This window comes from Pan troglodytes, chromosome 12 (genome assembly GCF_028858775.2).
Source record: "Pan troglodytes isolate AG18354 chromosome 12, NHGRI_mPanTro3-v2.0_pri, whole genome shotgun sequence".
Classification (NCBI taxonomy): Eukaryota; Metazoa; Chordata; class Mammalia; order Primates; family Hominidae; genus Pan; species Pan troglodytes.
The window spans coordinates 121,347,613-121,365,986 of record NC_072410.2 but is presented as its reverse complement, the minus strand read 5'-3'; the positions used below and the strand labels follow the sequence as shown (position 1 = coordinate 121,365,986).

At 54.5% G+C, this 18,374-nt stretch overlaps 1 protein-coding gene across 8 annotated transcripts in view; it reads left to right on the top strand.

The window, feature by feature from the left end:
• Positions 1 to 17,979, top strand: part of TPO (thyroid peroxidase) — a 128,798-nt gene extending 110,819 nt beyond the window's left edge. For 5 of the 8 annotated variants that reach the window (XM_054677661.1, XM_054677660.1, XM_054677659.1 and 2 more), the window contains 2 exons: positions 15,909 to 16,038; positions 17,751 to 17,979. In XM_054677661.1, coding sequence (XP_054533636.1) covers positions 15,909 to 16,038; positions 17,751 to 17,804 — 184 coding nt within the window. In that variant the 3' untranslated portion in view covers positions 17,805 to 17,979. Of the gene's footprint in view, positions 1 to 15,908; positions 16,318 to 17,750 lie in introns of those variants that run through there. The other 3 variants (XM_054677656.2, XM_054677654.2, XM_054677655.2) reach the window with 1 other exon arrangement.
• The last annotated feature ends 395 nt before the right edge of the window (positions 17,980 to 18,374 follow it).

Genomic DNA, 18,374 nt, shown 5'->3' with positions numbered 1-18,374 from the left:
TAAATCCTGCCACTGTGTGCAACCTCCCCAAATCCCCCCCCCACTCTGTGCAATCTCCCAAAATCCCCCACACTGTGTGCAAACTCCTCAAATCCCAATACTGTGTGCAACCTCCTCAAATCCCCGTACTGTGTGCAAACTCCTCAAATCCCCCCACTGTGTGCAACCTCCTCATATCCCCCAACTGTTTACAACCTTCCCAAATCTCCCCACTGTGAGCAACCTCCCCAAATCCCCCCACTGTGTGCAACCTCCCCAAATCTCCCCCACTGTGCAATCTCCCAAAATCCCCCACACTGTGTGCAAACCCCTCAAATCCCCCAACTGTGTCCTCATATCCCCCCACTGTTTACAACCTTCCCAAATCGCCCCACTGTGAGGAATCTCGCCAAATCCCCCCACTGTGTGCAACCTCCCCAAATCCACCCCACTCTGTGCAACCTCCCCAAATCCACCCCACTCTGTGCAACCTCCCCCTATCCCTCCCACTGTGTGCAAACCCCCCAAATCCCCCCACTGTGTGCAACCTCCTCAAATCTCCCCACTGTGTGCAACCTCCCCAAATCGCCCCCAGTGTGTGCAAACTCAAGTTCCACACTGTGTGCAACCCCCCCAAATCCCCCTACTGTGTGTAACCTCCTCAAATCCCCCACACTGTGTGCAACTTCCTCAAATCCCCCTACTCTGTGCAACGTCCTCAAGTCGCCCCACTGTGTGCAACCTCCTCAAATCCCCCCACTGCCTGCAACCTCCTCAAATCCCCCCCACTGTCTGCAACCTCCTCAAATTCCCCCACGGTGAGCAAACTCCCCAAATCCTCCTACTGTGTGCAAACTCCCCACATTCCCCCCAGTGTGTGCAACCTTTTCAAATCTACCCACTGTGAGCAACCTCCCCAAATCGCCCCACTGTGAGTAACCTCCTGAAATTGCCCTGCACTATGCAACCTCCTCAAATCCCCACCGCTGTGTGCAACCTCCTCAAATCCTCCCCGCTGTGTGCAACCTCTTCAAATCACCCCCACTCTGTGCAACCTCTTCAAATCGCCCCCACTCTGTGCAACCTCCCCAAATCCCCCCAGTGTGTGCAACCTCCCCAAATCCACCCAGTATGTTCAACCTCCCCAAATCCTCCACTGTGTGCAACCTCCCCAAATCCCCCCCACACTGTGCAACCTCCCGAAATCCCCCCCACTCTGTGCATCCTCCCCCATCCCTCCCACTGTGTGCAACCTCCCAAATCCCCCCACTGTATGAAACCTGCTCAAGTCCCCAAAATGTGTGCAACCTCCCCTAATCCCCCGAACTGTGTGCAACCTCCTCAAGTCCCCGACTGTGTGCAACGCCCTGAAATCCCCTCCCTGTGTGCAACCTCCCAAAATCCCCCACCCTGTGTGCAACCTCCTCAAATCCCCTACTCTACAACGTACTCAAATTGCCCCCACTGTGTGCAACCTACTCAAATCCCCCCACTGCGTGCAACCTCCTGAAATCCCCCCACTGTGAACAACCTCCTGAAATACCCCCACTGTGTGCAACCGCCTCAAATCCCACTGTGAGCAACCTCCTCAAATCCCCCTACTGTGAGCAACCTGCCCAAATCCCCCACTCTGAACAACCTCCTCAAATCCCCCCACTGTGTGCAACCTCCCCAAATCCACCCACTGTCTGCAAACCCCCCAAATCTCCCCCACTGTGAACAAAACCACAAATCCCCCCACTGTGTGCAACCTCCTCAAATCCCCCCGATGTGTGCAACACCCCCAAGTCCCCCCCACTGTGAGCAACCCCCCAATCCCCCCACTGTGTACAAACATCCCACATCTCCCCCACTGTGAGCAAAACCACAAATCCCCCCAGTGTGTGCAACCTCCTCAAATTCCCCCAATGTGTGCAACCCCCCAAATGCCCCCCAATGTGAGCAACCCCCCCAAATCAACATGCTGTGTGAAACCTCAAATCCCCCCACTGTGTGCAACCTCCCCAAATCCCCTCCACTGTGTGCAACCTCAAGTCCGCCACTGTGCAACCCCCGCAAATCCTCCCAGTGTTCGCAACCTCCTCAAATCCCACGCCACTGTGAGCAACCTCCTAAAACCCCCCCACTGTGAGCAACCTCCAGAAATCCCCCCAACTCTGTGCAACCTCCCCAAATCTCCCCAGTGTGTGCAACTTCCCTTAATCCCCCAAACTGTATTCATCCTCCCCAAATCCCCCCCACTGTATGCAATCTCCCCAAATCCCACCTAATGTGTGCAACATCCTCAAATCCCCACCACTCTGTGCAACCTCCCCAAATCCCCCCCACTCTATGCAACCTCCCCAAATCCCCGCTTTGTGGGCAATATCACAAAATCCCCCGGTGTATGCAACCTCCCCAAATCCCTCCAACTCTGCGCAACCTCCCCAAATCCCCTCCACTCTGTGCAACCTCCCCAAATCCCCACCACTCTGTGCAACCTTCCCAAATCCCCCCTCTCTATGCAACCTCCCCAAATCCCCCCCACTCTGTGCAACCTCCCCAAATCCCTCCAACTCTGTGTAACCTCCCCAAATCCCCCACACTCTGTGCAACCTCCTCAAATCCCCCACACTCTGTGCAACCTCCTCAAATCCCCACACTGTGTGCAACCTCCTCAAATCCCCCCACTGTGAGCAACCTCCTCAAATCCCCTCACTGTGTGCCACCTCCCCAAATCCCCCCACTTGGTGCAACGTCCGCCAATCCCCCCACTGTGTGCAACCTCCTCAAATCCCCCAACTCTGTGCAACCTCCCCCTATCCCTCCCACTGTGTGCAACATCCTCAAATCCCCCAACTATGTGCAACCTACTCAAATCCCCCCACTGTGTGCAACCTCCCCAAATCCCTCCACTGTGTGCAACCTCCCTAAATCCCCCCACTGTGAGCAACCTCCCCAGAACCCCCACTGTGAGCAACCCCCCAAATCCCCTCACTGTGTAACCTCCCCAAATCCCCTCACCGTGTAACCTCCCAAAATCCCCACTGTGAGCAACCTCCCCAAATCCCCACACTGTGAGCAACCTCCCCAAATCCCCTCACTGTGTGCAACCACCCCAAATCCCCCCACTGTGAGCAACCTCCTCTAATACTCTCACTGTGTGCAACCTCCTCAAATCCCCCCCACTGTGTGCAACCTCCTCAAATCCCCCGCCACTGTGAGCAACCTCCTCAAATACCCCACTGTGAGCAATCTCCTCAAATCCCCCCATCTGTGTGCGACCTCCCCAAATCCTCCCAGTGTGTGCAACTTCCCTAAATCCCTCCAACTGTGTTCAACCTCCCCAAATACCCCCAACTGTGTGCAACCTCCTCACATCCCCACCACTCTGTGCAACCTCCCCAAATCCCACCCAATTGTGGGCAACCACACAAAATCCCACCACTGTGTGCAACCTCACCAAATTTCCCCCACTCTGTGCAACCTCCCCAAATCCCCCCCACTCTGTGCAAACTCCCCAAATCCCACACACTGTGTGCAACCTCCTAAAATCCCCGTACTGTGTGCAACCTCCTAAATCCCCCCCACTGTGTGCAACCTCCTCAAATTCCCCCACTGCGTGCAACCTCCTCAAATCCCCCCAATGTGAGCAACCTCCTCAAATCCTCCCACTGCGTGTAACCTCCTCAAATCCGCTTACTGCGTGCAACCTCTTCAAATCCTCCCAATGTGAGGAACCTCCTCAAATCCTCCCACTATGTGCAACCTCCTCAAATCTCCCCACTGTGTGCAACTCCCCCAGATCTCCCCCACTGTTAGCAAAAGCACAAATCCCCCCACTGTGTGCAACATTCCTCAAATCCCCGCACTGTGTGCAACCTCCCCAAATCCCCCCACTGTGTGCAACCCACTGAAATCTCACCCACTGTGAGCAAACCCCCACATCCCCCCACTGTGTGCAACCTCCTCCAATCGCCCCACTGTGTGAAACCTCCCCAAATCCCTCCACTGTGGGCAACCCCCCAAATCTCCCCCACTGTGAGCAAAACCACAAATTCCCCCACTGTGTGCAACCTCCACAAATACCCCCAATGTCTGCAACCCCCCAAATCCCCGCATCGTGAGCAACCACCCCAAATCCCGCCACTGTGTGCAACCTCCTCAAATCACCCGGTGTGCAACCTGCCCAAATCCCCCCACTGTGTGCAACCTCTTCAAATCCCTCAACTGTGTGCAACCTCCTCAAATGCCCGCCTCTGTGCAACCTCACCAAATTCCAACTGTGTGCAACCTCCTCAAATCCCTCCCACTCTTTGGAAACTCCCCAAATTGCCCCACTCTGTGCAACCGCCCCAAATCTACCCCAGTCTGTGAAACCTCCCCAAATCCCCCTCAACCTTGTGCAACCTCACCAAATCCGGCCCACTCTGTGCAACCTCCCCAAATCCCCCACATTGTCTGCAACCTCCTCAAATCCCCCCACTGTGTGCAACCTCCTCCAATCCCCCCACTGTGAGCAACCTCCTCAAATCCCCCTACTGTGTGCAACCTCCTCAAATCCCCCACTGGGTGCAACCTCCCCAAATCCTCTCCACCGTGTGCAACCTCCTCACGTCCCCCACTGTGTGCAACCCCCACAAATCCTCCCAGTGTGCACAACCTCCTCAAATCCCCTCACTGTGTACCACCTCCCCAAATCCCCCCCACTGTGTGCAACCTCCTCAAATCCCCCACCACTGTGAGAAACCTCCTAATATCCCCCCACTGTGAGTAACATCCTCAAATGCCCCCAACTGTGTGCAACCTCCCCAAATCCCCCCACTGTGTGCAACCTCCCCGAATCCCCCTACTGTGTGCAGCCTCCCCAAATCCCCCCCCACTCTGTGCAACCTCCTCAAATCCCCGCCACTCTGTGCAGCCTCCCTCTATCCCTCCCACTGTGTGCAACCGTGCTAAATCCCCCCACCATATGCAACCTCCTCAAATCCCCCGTGTGCAGCCTCCCCAAATCCCCCCACTGTGTGCAACCTCCCCAAATCCCCCCACTGTGTGCAACCTCCTCAAATCCCCCTACTGTGTGCAACCTCCCCAAATCCCCCCACTGTGTGCAACCTCCTCAAATCCCCCCACTGTGTGAAACCTCCCCAAATCCCCCCCACTGTGTGCAACCTCAAGTCCCCCACTGTGTGCAACCACCCCAAATACCCTTACTGTGTGCAACCTCCTCAAATCCCGTCACTGTGTGCAACCTCAAATCCCCCAATTCTGTACAACCTCCTTAAATCGCCCCACTGTTTGCAACCTCCTCAAATCCCCCCAATGCGTGCAACCTCCTAAAATCCCCCAACTGTGAGCAGTCTCCTCAAATCCCCCCACTGTGTGTAACCTCCTCTAATCCCCACACTGTGAGCAACCTCCCCAAATCCCTCCCACTGTGTGCAGCCTCCCCAAATCCCCCCGACGCTGTGCAACCTCCCAAAATTGCCCCCACTGTGTGCAACCTCCTCAGATCCCTCCCACTCTGTGCAAACTCCCCAAACCCCCCCCCGTGCAACCTCCACATATCCCCCCCACTCTGCAATCTTCCCAAAACACCCCTCACTGTGTGCAACCTCACCCAATCACGACACTGTGTGCAACCTCCCCAAATCACCCCCACTCTCTGCAACCTCCCCAAATCCCCCACACTGTGTGCAACCTCCTCAAATCACCCTACTGTGTGCAACCTCCCCAAATCACCCCCACTCTCTGCAACCTCCCCAAATCCCCCACACTGTGTGCAACCTCCTCAAATCACCCTACTGTGTGCAACCTCCTCAAATCACCCCCACTGTGTGCAACCTTCTCAAATCTCCCCACTGTGTGCAAACTCCTCAAATCCCCCCACTGCGAGCAACCTCCTCAAATCCCCCCACTGTTTGCAACCTCCCAAAATCTCCCTCACTATGTGCAACCTCCTCAAATTCCCCCACTGTGTCCAACCTCCCCAAATCCCCCCCACTGTGTGCAACCTCCTCAAGTCCCCCACTGTGTGCAACACCAAAAAATCCCCCCACTGTGTGCAACCTCCTCTAATCCCCTCTCTGTGTGCAACTTCCCCAAATGCCCCCCAAAGTGTGCAACCTCCTCAAATCCCCCGCCACTGTGAGCAATCTCCTCCAATACCCCACTGTGAGCAACCTCCTCAAATCCCCCCAACTGTGTGCGACCTCCCCAAATCCCCCCAGTGTGTGCAACTTCGCTAAATCCCCCCAACTGTGTTCAACCTCCCCAAATCCCCCCTGCTGTGTGCAACCTCCATAAATCCCCCCCACTCTGTGCAACCTCCCCAAATCCCAACTGTGTACAACCTCCTCACATAACCCCCACTCTGTGCAACCTCCCCAACTCCCCCCGACTCTCTGCAAACTCCCCAAATCCCCCCCACTCTGCAACCTCCCCAAATCTCACCCCACGCTGTGCAACCTCCCCAAATCTCACCCCATTGTGGGCAACCACACTAAATCCCGCCACTGTGTGCAACCTCACCAAATTTCCCCGTGTGCAACCTCCCAAAATCCCCCCCACTCTGTGCAATCTCCCAAAATCCCCCACACTGTGTGCAAACTCCTCAAATCCCAATATTGTGTGCAACCTCCTCAAATCCCCCAACTGTGTGCAACCTCCTCATATCCCCTCACTGTTTACAACCTTCCCAAATCTCCCCACTGTGAGCAACCTCCCCCAATCCCCCCACTGTGTGCAACCTCCCCAAATCCTCCCCACTCTGTGCAACCTCCCCAAATCTACCCCACTCTGTGCAACCTCCCCGTATCCCTCCCACTGTGTGCAAACCCCAAATCTCCCAACTGTGAGCAACCTCCCCCTATCCCTCCCACTGTGTGCAACCCCCCCAAATCCCCCCACTGTGTGCAACCTCCCCAAATCCCCCCACTGTGTGCAACCCCCCGAAATCTCCCCCACTGTGAACAAAACCGCAAATCCCCCCGATGTGTGCAACCTCCTCAAATCCCCCCGACGTGTGCAACCCCAAGTCCCCCCCACTGTGAGCAACCCCCCAATCACCCCACTGTGTGCAAACACCCCACATCTCCCCCACTATGAGCAAAACCACAAATCCCCCCAGTGTGTGCAACACCCCCAAATGCCCCCCAATGTGAGCAACCCCCCAAATCAACACGCTGTGTGCAACCTCCTCAAATCCCCCCACTGTGTGCAACCTCCCCAAATCCCCTCCACTGTATGCAACCTCAAGTCCGCCACTGTGTGCAATCCCCCCAAATCCTCCCAGTGTTTGCAACCTCCTCAAATCCCCCCTGTGTGCAACCTCCTCAAATCCCCCCACTGTGTGCAACCCCCCCAAATCTCCCCCACTGTGAGCAAAAGCACAAATCCCCCCCCTTTGTGCAACATTCCTCAAATCCCCGCACTGTGTGCAACCTCCCCAAATCCCCCCACGGTGTGAAACCCACCCAAATCTCACCCACTGAGAGCAAACCTCCACATCCCCCCACTGTGTGTAACTTCCTCCTGTCCCCCCACTGTGTGCAACCCCCCCCAAATCGCCCCACTGTGTGCAACCCCCCCAAATCTCCCAAACAGCAAAACTACAAATCCCCCCACTGTGTGCAACCTCCACAAATCCCCACCCTGTGTGCAATCCCCCAAATCCCCCCACTGTGAGCAACCACCCCAAATCCCCCCACGGTGTGCAACCTGCTCAAATCCCCCCACTGTGTGCAACCTCCTCAAATCTCAACTGTGTGCAACCTCCTCAAATCCCCCTCTCTGTGCAACCTCCCAAAATTCCAACTGTGTGTAACCTCCTCAAATCTCTCCCACACTGTGCAAACTCCCCAAATCGCCCCACCCTGTGCAACCTCCCCAAATCTACCCGTCTGTGAAACCTCCCCATATCCCCCCCACTGTGTGCAACCTCACCACATCCCGCCACTGTGTGCAACCTTTCCAAATCCGCCCCACCTTGTGCAACCTCCCCAAATCCCCCACTGTGTGCAACCTCCTCAAATTCCCCCACTGTGTGCAACCTCCTCAAATCCCTCCACTGTGAGCAACCTCCCCAAATTCCCCTACTGTGTGCAACCTCACCAAATCCTCTCCACTGTGTGCAACCTCCTCACGTCCCCCACTGTGTTGCAACCCCCACAAATCCTCCCAGTGTGGGCAACCTCCTCAAATCCCCCCACTGTGTGCAACCTCCCCAAATCCTCTCCACTGTGTGCAACCTCCTCACGTCCCGCACTGTGTTGCATACCCCCACAAATCCTCCCAGTGTGGGCAACCTCCTCAAATCCCCTCACTGTGTACAACCTCTCCAAATCCCCCCCACTGTGTGCAACCTCCTCAAATCCCCCGCCACTGTGAGCAACCTTCTAAAATCCTCCCACTGTGAGTAACCTCCTCAAATCCCCCCAACCGTGTGCAGCCTCCCCAAATCTCCCATGTGTGCAACTTCCCTAAATCCCCCCAACTCTGTTCAACCTCCCCAAATCCCCCCCGCTGTGTGCAACCTCCTCAAATCCCCCGCCACTGTGAGCAACCTCCTAAAATCCCCCCACTGTGAATAACCTCCTCAAATCCCCCCAACCGTGTGCAACCTCCCCAAATCTCCCGTGTGTGCAACTTCCCTAAATCCCCCCAACTCTGTTCAACCTCCCCAAATTCCCCCCACTGTGTGCAACCTCCCCGAATCCCTCCACTGTGTGCAACCTCCCCAAATCCCCCCGTCTGTGCAACCTCCCCAAATCCCCCCCACTCTGTGCAACCTCCCCCTATCCTTCCGACTGTGTGCAACCGCCCTAAATCCCCCCACTATATGCAACCTCCTCAAATCTCCCCGTGTGCAACCTCCCCAAATCCCCCACTGTGTGCAACCTCCCCAAATCCCCCCACTGTGTGCAACGTCCCCAAATCCCCCCACTGTGAGCAACCTTCCCAAATCCCCCCACTGTGTGCAATCTCCCCATATCACCCCACTGTGAGCAACCTCCCCAAATGCCCCCACTGTGTGCAACCACCCCAAATCACCCCCACTGTGTGCAACCTCCTCAAATCCCCCACCACTCAGAGCAACCTTCTCAAATCCCCCCAATGTGAGCATTCTCCTCACATCCCCCCCGCTGTGTGCAACCTCATCAAATTGTCCCACTGTGTGCAACTTCCCTAAGTCGTCCAACTGTGTTCAACCTCCCCAAATCCCTCCAACTGTGTGCAACCTCCCCAAATCCCCCCCACCCTGTGCAGCCTCACAAAATTACCCCCACTGCAATCTCAAATCCCTCCCACTCTGTGCAAACTCCCCAAACCCCCCCCACAGTGTGCAACTTCCCCAAATCCCCCCCACTCTGTGCAACCTCCCCAAATCCCCCCCACTCTGTGCAACCTCCCCAAATCCCCACCACTCTGTGCAACCTCCCCAAATCCTCCCACACTCTGCAACCGCGCCAAATCGCGCCACTGTGTGCAACCTCCACAAATCCCGCCCACTCTGTGCAATGTCCCCAAATACCCCCCACTCTATGCAACCTCCAAAACTCCCCCACACAGTGTGCAACCTCCTCAATTCCCCCTAGTGTGTGCAACCTCCTCAAATCTCCCCCACTGTGTGCAACCTCCTGAAATCTCCCCACTGTGTGTAACCTCCCCAAATCCCCCCCACTGTGTGCAACCTCCTCAAGTCCCCCACTGTGTGTAACTCCCCCAAATCCCACCACTGTGCGCAACCTCCCCAAATCCCCCCCAATATGTGAAATCTCCTCAAATCCTCCGCCACTGTGAGCAACCTCCTCAAATCCCCCCAGTGTGTGCAGCTTCCCTAAATCGCCCCAACTGTGTACAACCTCCCCAAATCCCCCCCACTCTGTGCACCCTCCCCAAATCTACCCAACTCTGTGCAACCTCCTCACATCCCCCCACTCTGTGCAACCTCCCCAAATCTCCCCCCCATTGTGGGCAACCACACCAAATCCCGCCACTTGTGCAACCTCATCAAGTTCCCCCCATTCTGTGCAACCTCCCCAAATCCACCCCACTGTGTGCAACCTCCCAAAATCCCCCATACTGTGTGCATCCTCCTCAAATCCCTGTACTGTTTGCAACCTCCTCAAATCCCCCCCACTTTATGCAACCTACTCAAATCCCCCCACTGTGTGCAACCTCCTCAAATCTCCCCACTGTGAGCAACCTCCCCAAATCCCCCTACTGTGTGCAACCTCCCCAAATCCCCCGTGTGCAACCTCCCCAAATCCCCCCCACTCTGTGCAACATCCCCAAATCTCCCCCACTCTGTGCAACCTCCCAAAATCAGCCCCACTCCGTGCAACCTCCGCCTATCCCTCCCACTGTGTGCAACCTCCTCAAATCCCCCCACTGTGTGAAACCTCCCGAAATCCCCCCCCGTGTGCAACCGCCCCAAATACCCTCACTGTGTGCAACCTCCTCAAATCCCCCCACTGTGTGCAACCTCCCCAAATCCCCCACAATGTGTGCAACCTCCTCAAATCGCCCCACTGTGTGCAACCTCCTCAAATCCCCCCACTGCGTGCAACCTCCTAAAATTCCCCCACTGTGAGCAATCTCTTGAAATCCCCCCACTGTGTGCAACCTCCTCTAATCCCCCCACTGTGAGCAACCTCCCCTAATCCCCCCACTGTGGGCAACCTCCCCTAATCCCCCCTCCGTGTTTAAACTCCCCACATTCCCCCAGTGTGTGCGACCTATTCAAGTACCCCCACTGTGTGCAACCTCCCCAAATCGCCCCACTGTGAGCAGCCTCCCCAAATCCCCCGTGTGCCTCTTCCCCAAATCACATTGTGAGCAACCTCCCCAAATCCCCCCACTGTGAGTTACCTCCTCAAATTGCCCCGCACTGTGCAACCTCCTCAAATCCCCCCAGCTGTGTGCAACCTCCTCAAATCCCCCCAGCTGTGTGCAACCTCCTCAAATCCCCCCACTCTGTGCAACCTCCCCAAATGCCCCCAGTGTGTGCAACCTCCCCAAATGCCCCCAGTGTGTGCAACCTCCCCAAATCCCCCACTCTGTGCAACCTCCCCAAATCCCCCCAACTGTGCAATCTCCCGAAATCCCAACTCTGTGCAACCTCCCCCTATCCCTCCCACTGTGTGTAACCCCCCAACTCCCCCCACTGTATGCAACCTGCTCAAATCCCCAAACTGTGTGCAACCTCCCCAAATCCCCCCAACTGTGTGCAACCCCCCCAAATCCCCTCTCTGTGTGCAACCTCCCCAAATCCCCCACACTATGTGCAACCTCCTCAAATCCACTACTCTGTGCAACCTCCTCAAATCTCCCCACTCTGTGCAGCCTCCTCAAATCTCCCCACTCTGTGCAACCTCCTCAAATTCCCCCACTCTGCACAACCTCCCCAAATCCCCCCCACTGTGTGCAACCTCCTCAAATCCCCCCCACTGTGTGCAACCTTCCCAAATCCCATTATGTGCAACCTCCCCAAATCCCAATCTATGCAACCTCCCCCTATTCCCCCCAACGTGTGCAAGGCCCCCAAATCCCCCCACTGTGTGCAACACCTCCTCAAATCCCCACACTGTGTGCAACCTCCCCAAATCCCCCCAAATATGTGCAACCTCCCGAAATCGTCCCCACTGTGAGCAACCTCCCCAAATCCTCCCACTGTGTGCAAACTCCCAAATCTCCCCACTGTGTGCAATCTCCTCAAATCCCAATGTGTGCCACCTCCCTAAATCCCCCCATTGTGTGCCACCTCCCCAAATTCCCCCACTGTAAATAACCTCCTCAAATCCCCCCCGCACTGTGCAACCTCCTCAAATTCCCTGTCGGACTGTGCAACCTCCCCAAATCCCCCCACTGTGTGCAACCTCCCCAAATCCCCCCACTCTGTGCAACCTCCGCCTTTCCCCCACAGTGTGCAACCCCCCAAATCCCCCAACTGTGTGCAACCTCCCCAAATACCCCCGAGTGCTACCTCTTCAAATCCCCTGTACTGTGTGCAACCTCCTGAAATCCCCCAACTGTGTTCAACACCCCCAAATCCCCCAATTGTGTGCAAACTCCTCAAATCACCCCACTGTGTGCAACATCCGCAGATCCCCCCCACTGTGTGCAACCTCCGCAAATCCCCCTACTGTGTGTAACTTCCGCAAATCCCCCTACTGTGTGGAACCTCCTCAGATCCCAACTGTGAGCAACCTCCCCAAATCCCCCAACTGTCTGCAAACTCCCCACATCTTCCCCACTGAGTACAACCTCCCCAAATCACCCCACTGTGATCAACCTTCCCAAATCCCACCACTGTGAGCAACCTCCCCAAGTCCCCCCACTGTGAGAAACCTCCTCAAATCCCCCCAACTGTGTGCAACCTCCTCAAATCCCCCCCACTCTGTGCAACCTGCCCAATTTCCCCCATTTTGTGCAACCTCCCGAAATCTGCCCCACCGTGTGCAACCTCCTCAAATCCGCCCACTCTGTACAACCTCCCCATGTCTTCCCACTGTGTGCAACCTCCCCCAATCCCCCCTACTCTGTGCAACCTCCAATCCCCCCCCGTCTGTGCAACTTCCCCCATCCCCCCCACTGTGTGCAACCCCTCCAAATCCCCCGTACTGTGTGCAACCTCTTCAAATACCCCCACTCTGTGCAACCCCCCCAAATCCCCCTACTGTGTGCCACCTCCCCAAATCCCCCCACTGTAAGTAACCTCCTCAAGTCCCCCCCGCACTGTGCAACCTCCCCAAATGCCCCCACTGTGTGCAACCTCCCCAAATTCTTCCACTCTGTGCAACCTCCCCAAATACCCCACTGTGTGCAACCTTCCCAAATCCCCCCACTCTGTGCAGCCTCCCAAAATCCCCCCAACTCTGTGCAACCTCCACCTATCCCCCCCAGTGTGCAACCCCCCAAATCCCCCGTGTGCAACCTCCCCAAATACCCCCAAGTGCTACCTCCTCAAATCCCCCGTACTGTTTGCAACCTCCTGAAATCCCCCAACTGTGTTCAACACCCCCAAATCCCCCCGCTGTGTGCAACATCCCCAGATCCCCCCCACTGTGTGCAACCTCCGCAAATCCCCCTACTGTGTGCAACCTCTGCAAATCCCCGTACTCTGTGGAACCTCCTCAGATCCCAACTGTGAGCAACCTCCCCAAATCCCCCAACTGTCTGCAAACTCCCCACATCTCCCCCACTGAGTACAACCTCCCCAAATTCCCCCACTGTGAGCAACTTCCCAAAATCCCCCCAGTGTGAGCAATGTCCCCAAATCCCCCCACTGTGAGCAACCTGCCCAATTTCCCCCACTCTGTGCAACCTCCCGAAATCCGCCCCACCGTGTGCAACCTCCCGAAATCCGCCCCACCGTGTGCAACCTCCCCAAATCCCCCCTACTCTGTGCAACCTCCCCAAATCCCCCGCAGTCTGTGCAACCTCCCCCTAACCCCCCCCCACTGTGTGCAACCTCCCCAAATCCCCCGTACTGTGTGCAACCTCCTGAAATCCCCCCCACTGTGTGCAACCTTCTCAAATCCCCCCTGCAGGGAGTGGCTTCTCCCTGTGAATCTCTCCTCCCTTCTTTGCCCAGAAGCATGTCTCAATTAGTAAGAGTGCAGTTAATATTTCTCATCTTAAGGTGGTGCTCCGACCTGATACAAAGGAAAGCGGGTTGAATTCAGAGGCACGGGCATACCCTGTCCTTGTTTCTAAAGTGTTCATGAAGAAGATTGAATTCAAATGGTGAAATAGCCATATATGCAATTGTATAGACAAGTCAGGATTACTTGACAAGGATTGTTTTTGATGCTTTTATGCAATTCAGAACCTCAATGAATATAGAAAAAGACATAAGAGCTCTCTAGATTGAAATAAGCATGGTGCTTATAAAACAATAGTGAACAGTGAATGCCAATTATTTTAATTTAAATTTCTATTATGCAGCAAATTCATAAAATGGGGAAAGTCTTTTTTCAACATTTCCAAGACATGCTCTGTTAAGACATGGTTGCTTCAGGTGGCTTTTACTTGGGATATTGAGAGGTAAGGCAGAGTGGTGATGGTTCAGGCTGAGGAGGGCAAGGGCTGCCGTAACAAAGAACCACACATTTGGTGGCTTAAAGCAACAGACATTGATGCTCTCACAGTTCTGGAGACCAGAAGACCAAGTCACGGTGTTGGCAGGGCTTTGCTCCCCCCAAAGGTTGGAAGGACGAATGCTGCCTTGCACACCCAGCCTTTGGTGCCCTGCTGGTGTTCACTGGCATTGCTTGGCCTACAGACTCATCACGCCAACCTCTCCCTCTGTCTTTACCCGGCCTTCTCCCCTGTGTGTCTGTGTTCAAATGTCCCTCTTCTTATAAGGGCACCAGTCCTGCTGGATTCCAGGTTCCACCCTACCCCAGTATAGACTCACCCTAACTAATTACATCTGAAAAAAACCTTACTTCCAGGCAAGGTAACATTCCCAAGTTCTGGGTGGATGTGACTTTGAAATGATTATCAAGTAGATCCAGTTCCGTTTACAGTAATGAGCAGACAGTGAATGAGAAATTAATGTGCTTTCACATCGCACGAACACCTGACCTTCACTGAATTTTAATAGAAGCTGGCATTGGTGCTAACTCCTTACAGACTTTATGTCAGTGGATTCTCACTGAAGGAAGTTGCTATTTTATCCCACTTTACGAATGAGAAAACTGAGATGCGGAGAGGTCACCAAGTCAAACTCAAGCGACACCCCAGCCCCCCTCGGTGATCAGGCTGAAGCGATGACTAAATGCCATTTGCTCCTAATGACAGTCATAAGCACTGAAGCCACCAAGGACCATTGGGCCTGTACAGAGGAGAGGCAGACTCAGGCCCTCCCCACGGACAGGAGGGCTGTCTTCCATGTACACCTAGGTCAGAGTCCGCAAGGGTGGGGCGGTGACTGTGCACTGGACTTTGGTTTGCGATGCCTTTGCTGGCGGTGCTGGAATGGCTGTGCAGAGTGTGCTATGGTGCTGGGACTGCGCTCCCCAGGAGGACCTCGGGAGTTGTTTGTAGGCATTACAGTATTGTCTAACGTTGCCGCGTTGACACAGGGTCACGGGAAGCCACCTCCAGGGCCTGTGGTCCTCTTCAGGCAGGCGGGGCGGGGAATGCTCAGGACCGGTGATGATGGTGCCATGCAGAGGTCAGGGATGAATGACCACCAAGGCAAGGGAAGGAGTCCAGCAGCTCAGTATTTGGGGAATGGGGGCGGGGGCAGGTAAAAACGTAGAATCAAGGCGAAAATATAGTAGCTGTTAAGTTCTGATGGAAAAGCTGTTTTGTACTTACAGTTAAATCCCACAGTATTTGTGATGTGTTTCTGGGTAACTTGCTCTTCCCTCCTCAAAAGGTCCCAGCCTCACCAGAGCTTCCCTTCCTGCACCGGCCCGAGCTCTCCATGCCTCCCGGAGACCAGGGGGCCTCTACCCTTGCTCCGCTGGGACGGTGCTTCCTCCCCCTCATCTCCAGTTCGGGGCTGGGGTCTTCAGGCTCAGGTTGAAGATGGTGTTGGGCCCTTTGCCTGCACAGGGATGGCGCCCAACCCAGGAAAAGCCTAACGTTGTCTGTCATTTGGATGCGTCTCTTGGCAGTGACTGGGGGGAAATCCTCACTGCAGCCCGTGTCCCTTGCGTGATTGTTGTAAGAAAGCCCCAGCTCAGCTGCGTGGAGACAGGGTCCTCTTGGCTGCAAATTCTAAAATCACTTTTCCTATGAAGAGAGCAGTGCTAATTTTTTCCAAAATATATCAGATTACGATCGACTTGACCTAAGTGTGAAATGAAAGTGTGTTGGAGTGTTCCTGCCAAAGACAAGCACGGCCGCCTTGCCGTTGCTCATGCCGCGCTCCCTCCCCTCCACAGTCACGGTGCTGGGCCCTCTCCCGATAACTGGACACGTGTCTCCCACAGGACACGCACTGGCACTAAATCCACACTGCCCATCTTGGAGACAGGCGGAGGAACTCCCGAGCTGGGATGCGGGAAGCACCAGGCCATAGGGACCTCACCGCAGCGGGCCACAGCTCAGGACTCGGAGCAGGTGGGCCACACCATGCCGCATGTTTCCAGCTGCCACCGCAGTGGTTGGGCAGGATCTGGGTGTCGGAGCAGCTCTGCTGGGGCTCCCTGCATATTTCTGTTTACTCCGTGGTTCCTAGTCTGTTCTGCACCTTCCTCCGGGAGGTTTTATTTACAAGCTAATGACAATGAGCCAGAATGTGAGCCTGCTTAGTGAGAGGAATGAAAATGCCTTCCATTTGTACAAACCGGTTCCAAAACTAAGGGCTGACTTTCAGGCGTTTGCTTCCACTTAATCTGAGGATCCGCTGGAAGCACAGGAGAGGAAGGAGAAGCTGAAGCAAAACCCTGACTTTTAAATTCTGATTTTTAAGTGGAATAGTTATAATCAGTGTGGAAAAATGTGTATGTTTATGTTTTACCCCCTTACCTCGTATGCAGAACCCCAAGGGAGGCCATATCAAAAACTCACTTGCGTAAGTCTGACTTTTGAACTGAGAGAAGCAGAGAGCAGAACAGCGGCCTCCAGAGGGGAGTGGGGAGGTGCTGGTCACAGGCACAAAGTCTCAGGCAGGAGGAGGGCGCCTCAGGGCTGCTGCACGGCATGGGGCGCACGCTTCGTCATAATGATCGCATATTTCAAAATTGCTAAAACAATAGGTTGGTTTTTTTTTTTTGAGATTTTTTTTTTGAGATAGAATCTTGCTCTGTCGCCCAGACTGGAGTGCAGTGGCACAAACATAGCTCACTGCAGCTTCGACCCTCCTGCTCAAGCAATCCTCTTGCCTCAGCCTCTCGCATGGCTGGGTCTACAGGCGCTCACCACCATGCCTGGCTAATTTTTAAATTTTTTGCAGAGATGCAGCCTTGCTATGCTGCTCAGGCTGGTGTTGAGCCCTTAGGCCCAAGAGATCCTCCAGTCTGAAACTCCCAAAGTGCTGGGACCACAGCCACCCACTAAAATAATAGATTTTAAATGTTCTAACTGCCAAAAAAAGATGTGAGGTGATATGTTAATTAACTTGATATAATCTCTCCACAATGTAAAGGTATCAAAACCATGTTTAAAACGTAAATATATGCAGTTAGTATTTGTCAACTAAAAATACAAATTTTAATTTAAACAAAGTCACTTACTTGCATACAGGAGGAGGCATTGCCAACATGATCGGTCTCCCTTCTGAAATTCAGTGTGAGATTAGATCCTGTCCTCGGAGATAAGCAGAGCCCAGGGTCATTCTGCCGAGAGCACATTCGTCTTTGTACCTGGCTCCCATGCATGGACCCAAAAAGACCTGGCCTGGGAGTGAGGCTCTTTGTGAATTTAAATAGCTTTTCTAGCCACAGCAAGGGCAGTGCCAGCAAGTCCCCCGGGCCCCTAATTAGCCTGACTGACACCAGGGGCAAGGCCAGGCGTTCTGTGCATCTGTGGTCGCAGGGACCTGTGTGCTCAGCACGGCTTCTTCCTGAAGGACCTGCCTGCGGATTGCAGATCCCACTCCGTGAGTAGGAACCTTTGCCACATGGATCCTCTGTGGCCTCCTGCAAACAAGCATTCGTCTGGAAGCCAGAAACTTCCCTCCAGCTTGACAAGCAAGAAGGATGGCTCATCTCGCTAGCGGTCCTTTGTGAAAAGAGCTCCTGTCCAGGCCCTTCTGTCTTGTATCAAGTGTGTGCTGTTACTGGAGCAGTCAGAATTCAGACGTTGTTAATGTTTGTTCTGCATTTTTGCAGGAGAGTGCTGGGATGGAAGGCCGGGATACTCATAGGCTGCCGAGAGCCCTCTGAGGGCAAAGTGGCAGGACACTGCAGAAGAGCTTCATGTTCCCAAAAATCACCGTACGACTCTTTTCCGAACACAGGCAAATCCGAAATCAGCAGGACGACTGTTTTCCAACACGGATAAATCTAGTACCATGTCGTAGTTACTCTCAGGCATGGATGAATAAATATTATAGCTGCATTTGTCTGGCCTTTTCTTGTAAACATTGCCTGATTTGTTCCTTCTGGGGCTTTGCCATTAAAATGTATTTACAGATTACACATCTTTATTTTGTGAACCCTGGAAACACGACTCTTGCCATCCTCCTATCTCCACCTTCTGGTGTCTCTGATGCCGTGCTCTGTCTGCACTCTGCCCCGGCGGTCCCTCTAGCACTGGTTTTTCCACACCCCCTGCCCATCACCAGGTGTCCACAGGGCCTGCATCTGGCTTCCCTCTTCTCCTGGGAAGAGCATTCCTGGCTTCCTGCAGGGCTGGTGGGAGGAGGAAAGTGATGCTGAGGGAGAGGCTGGAGCCTTAAGGACCAACAAGGCAAAGTGACTTGTCTCATCCTCCAGAGATTCACCAACACATGA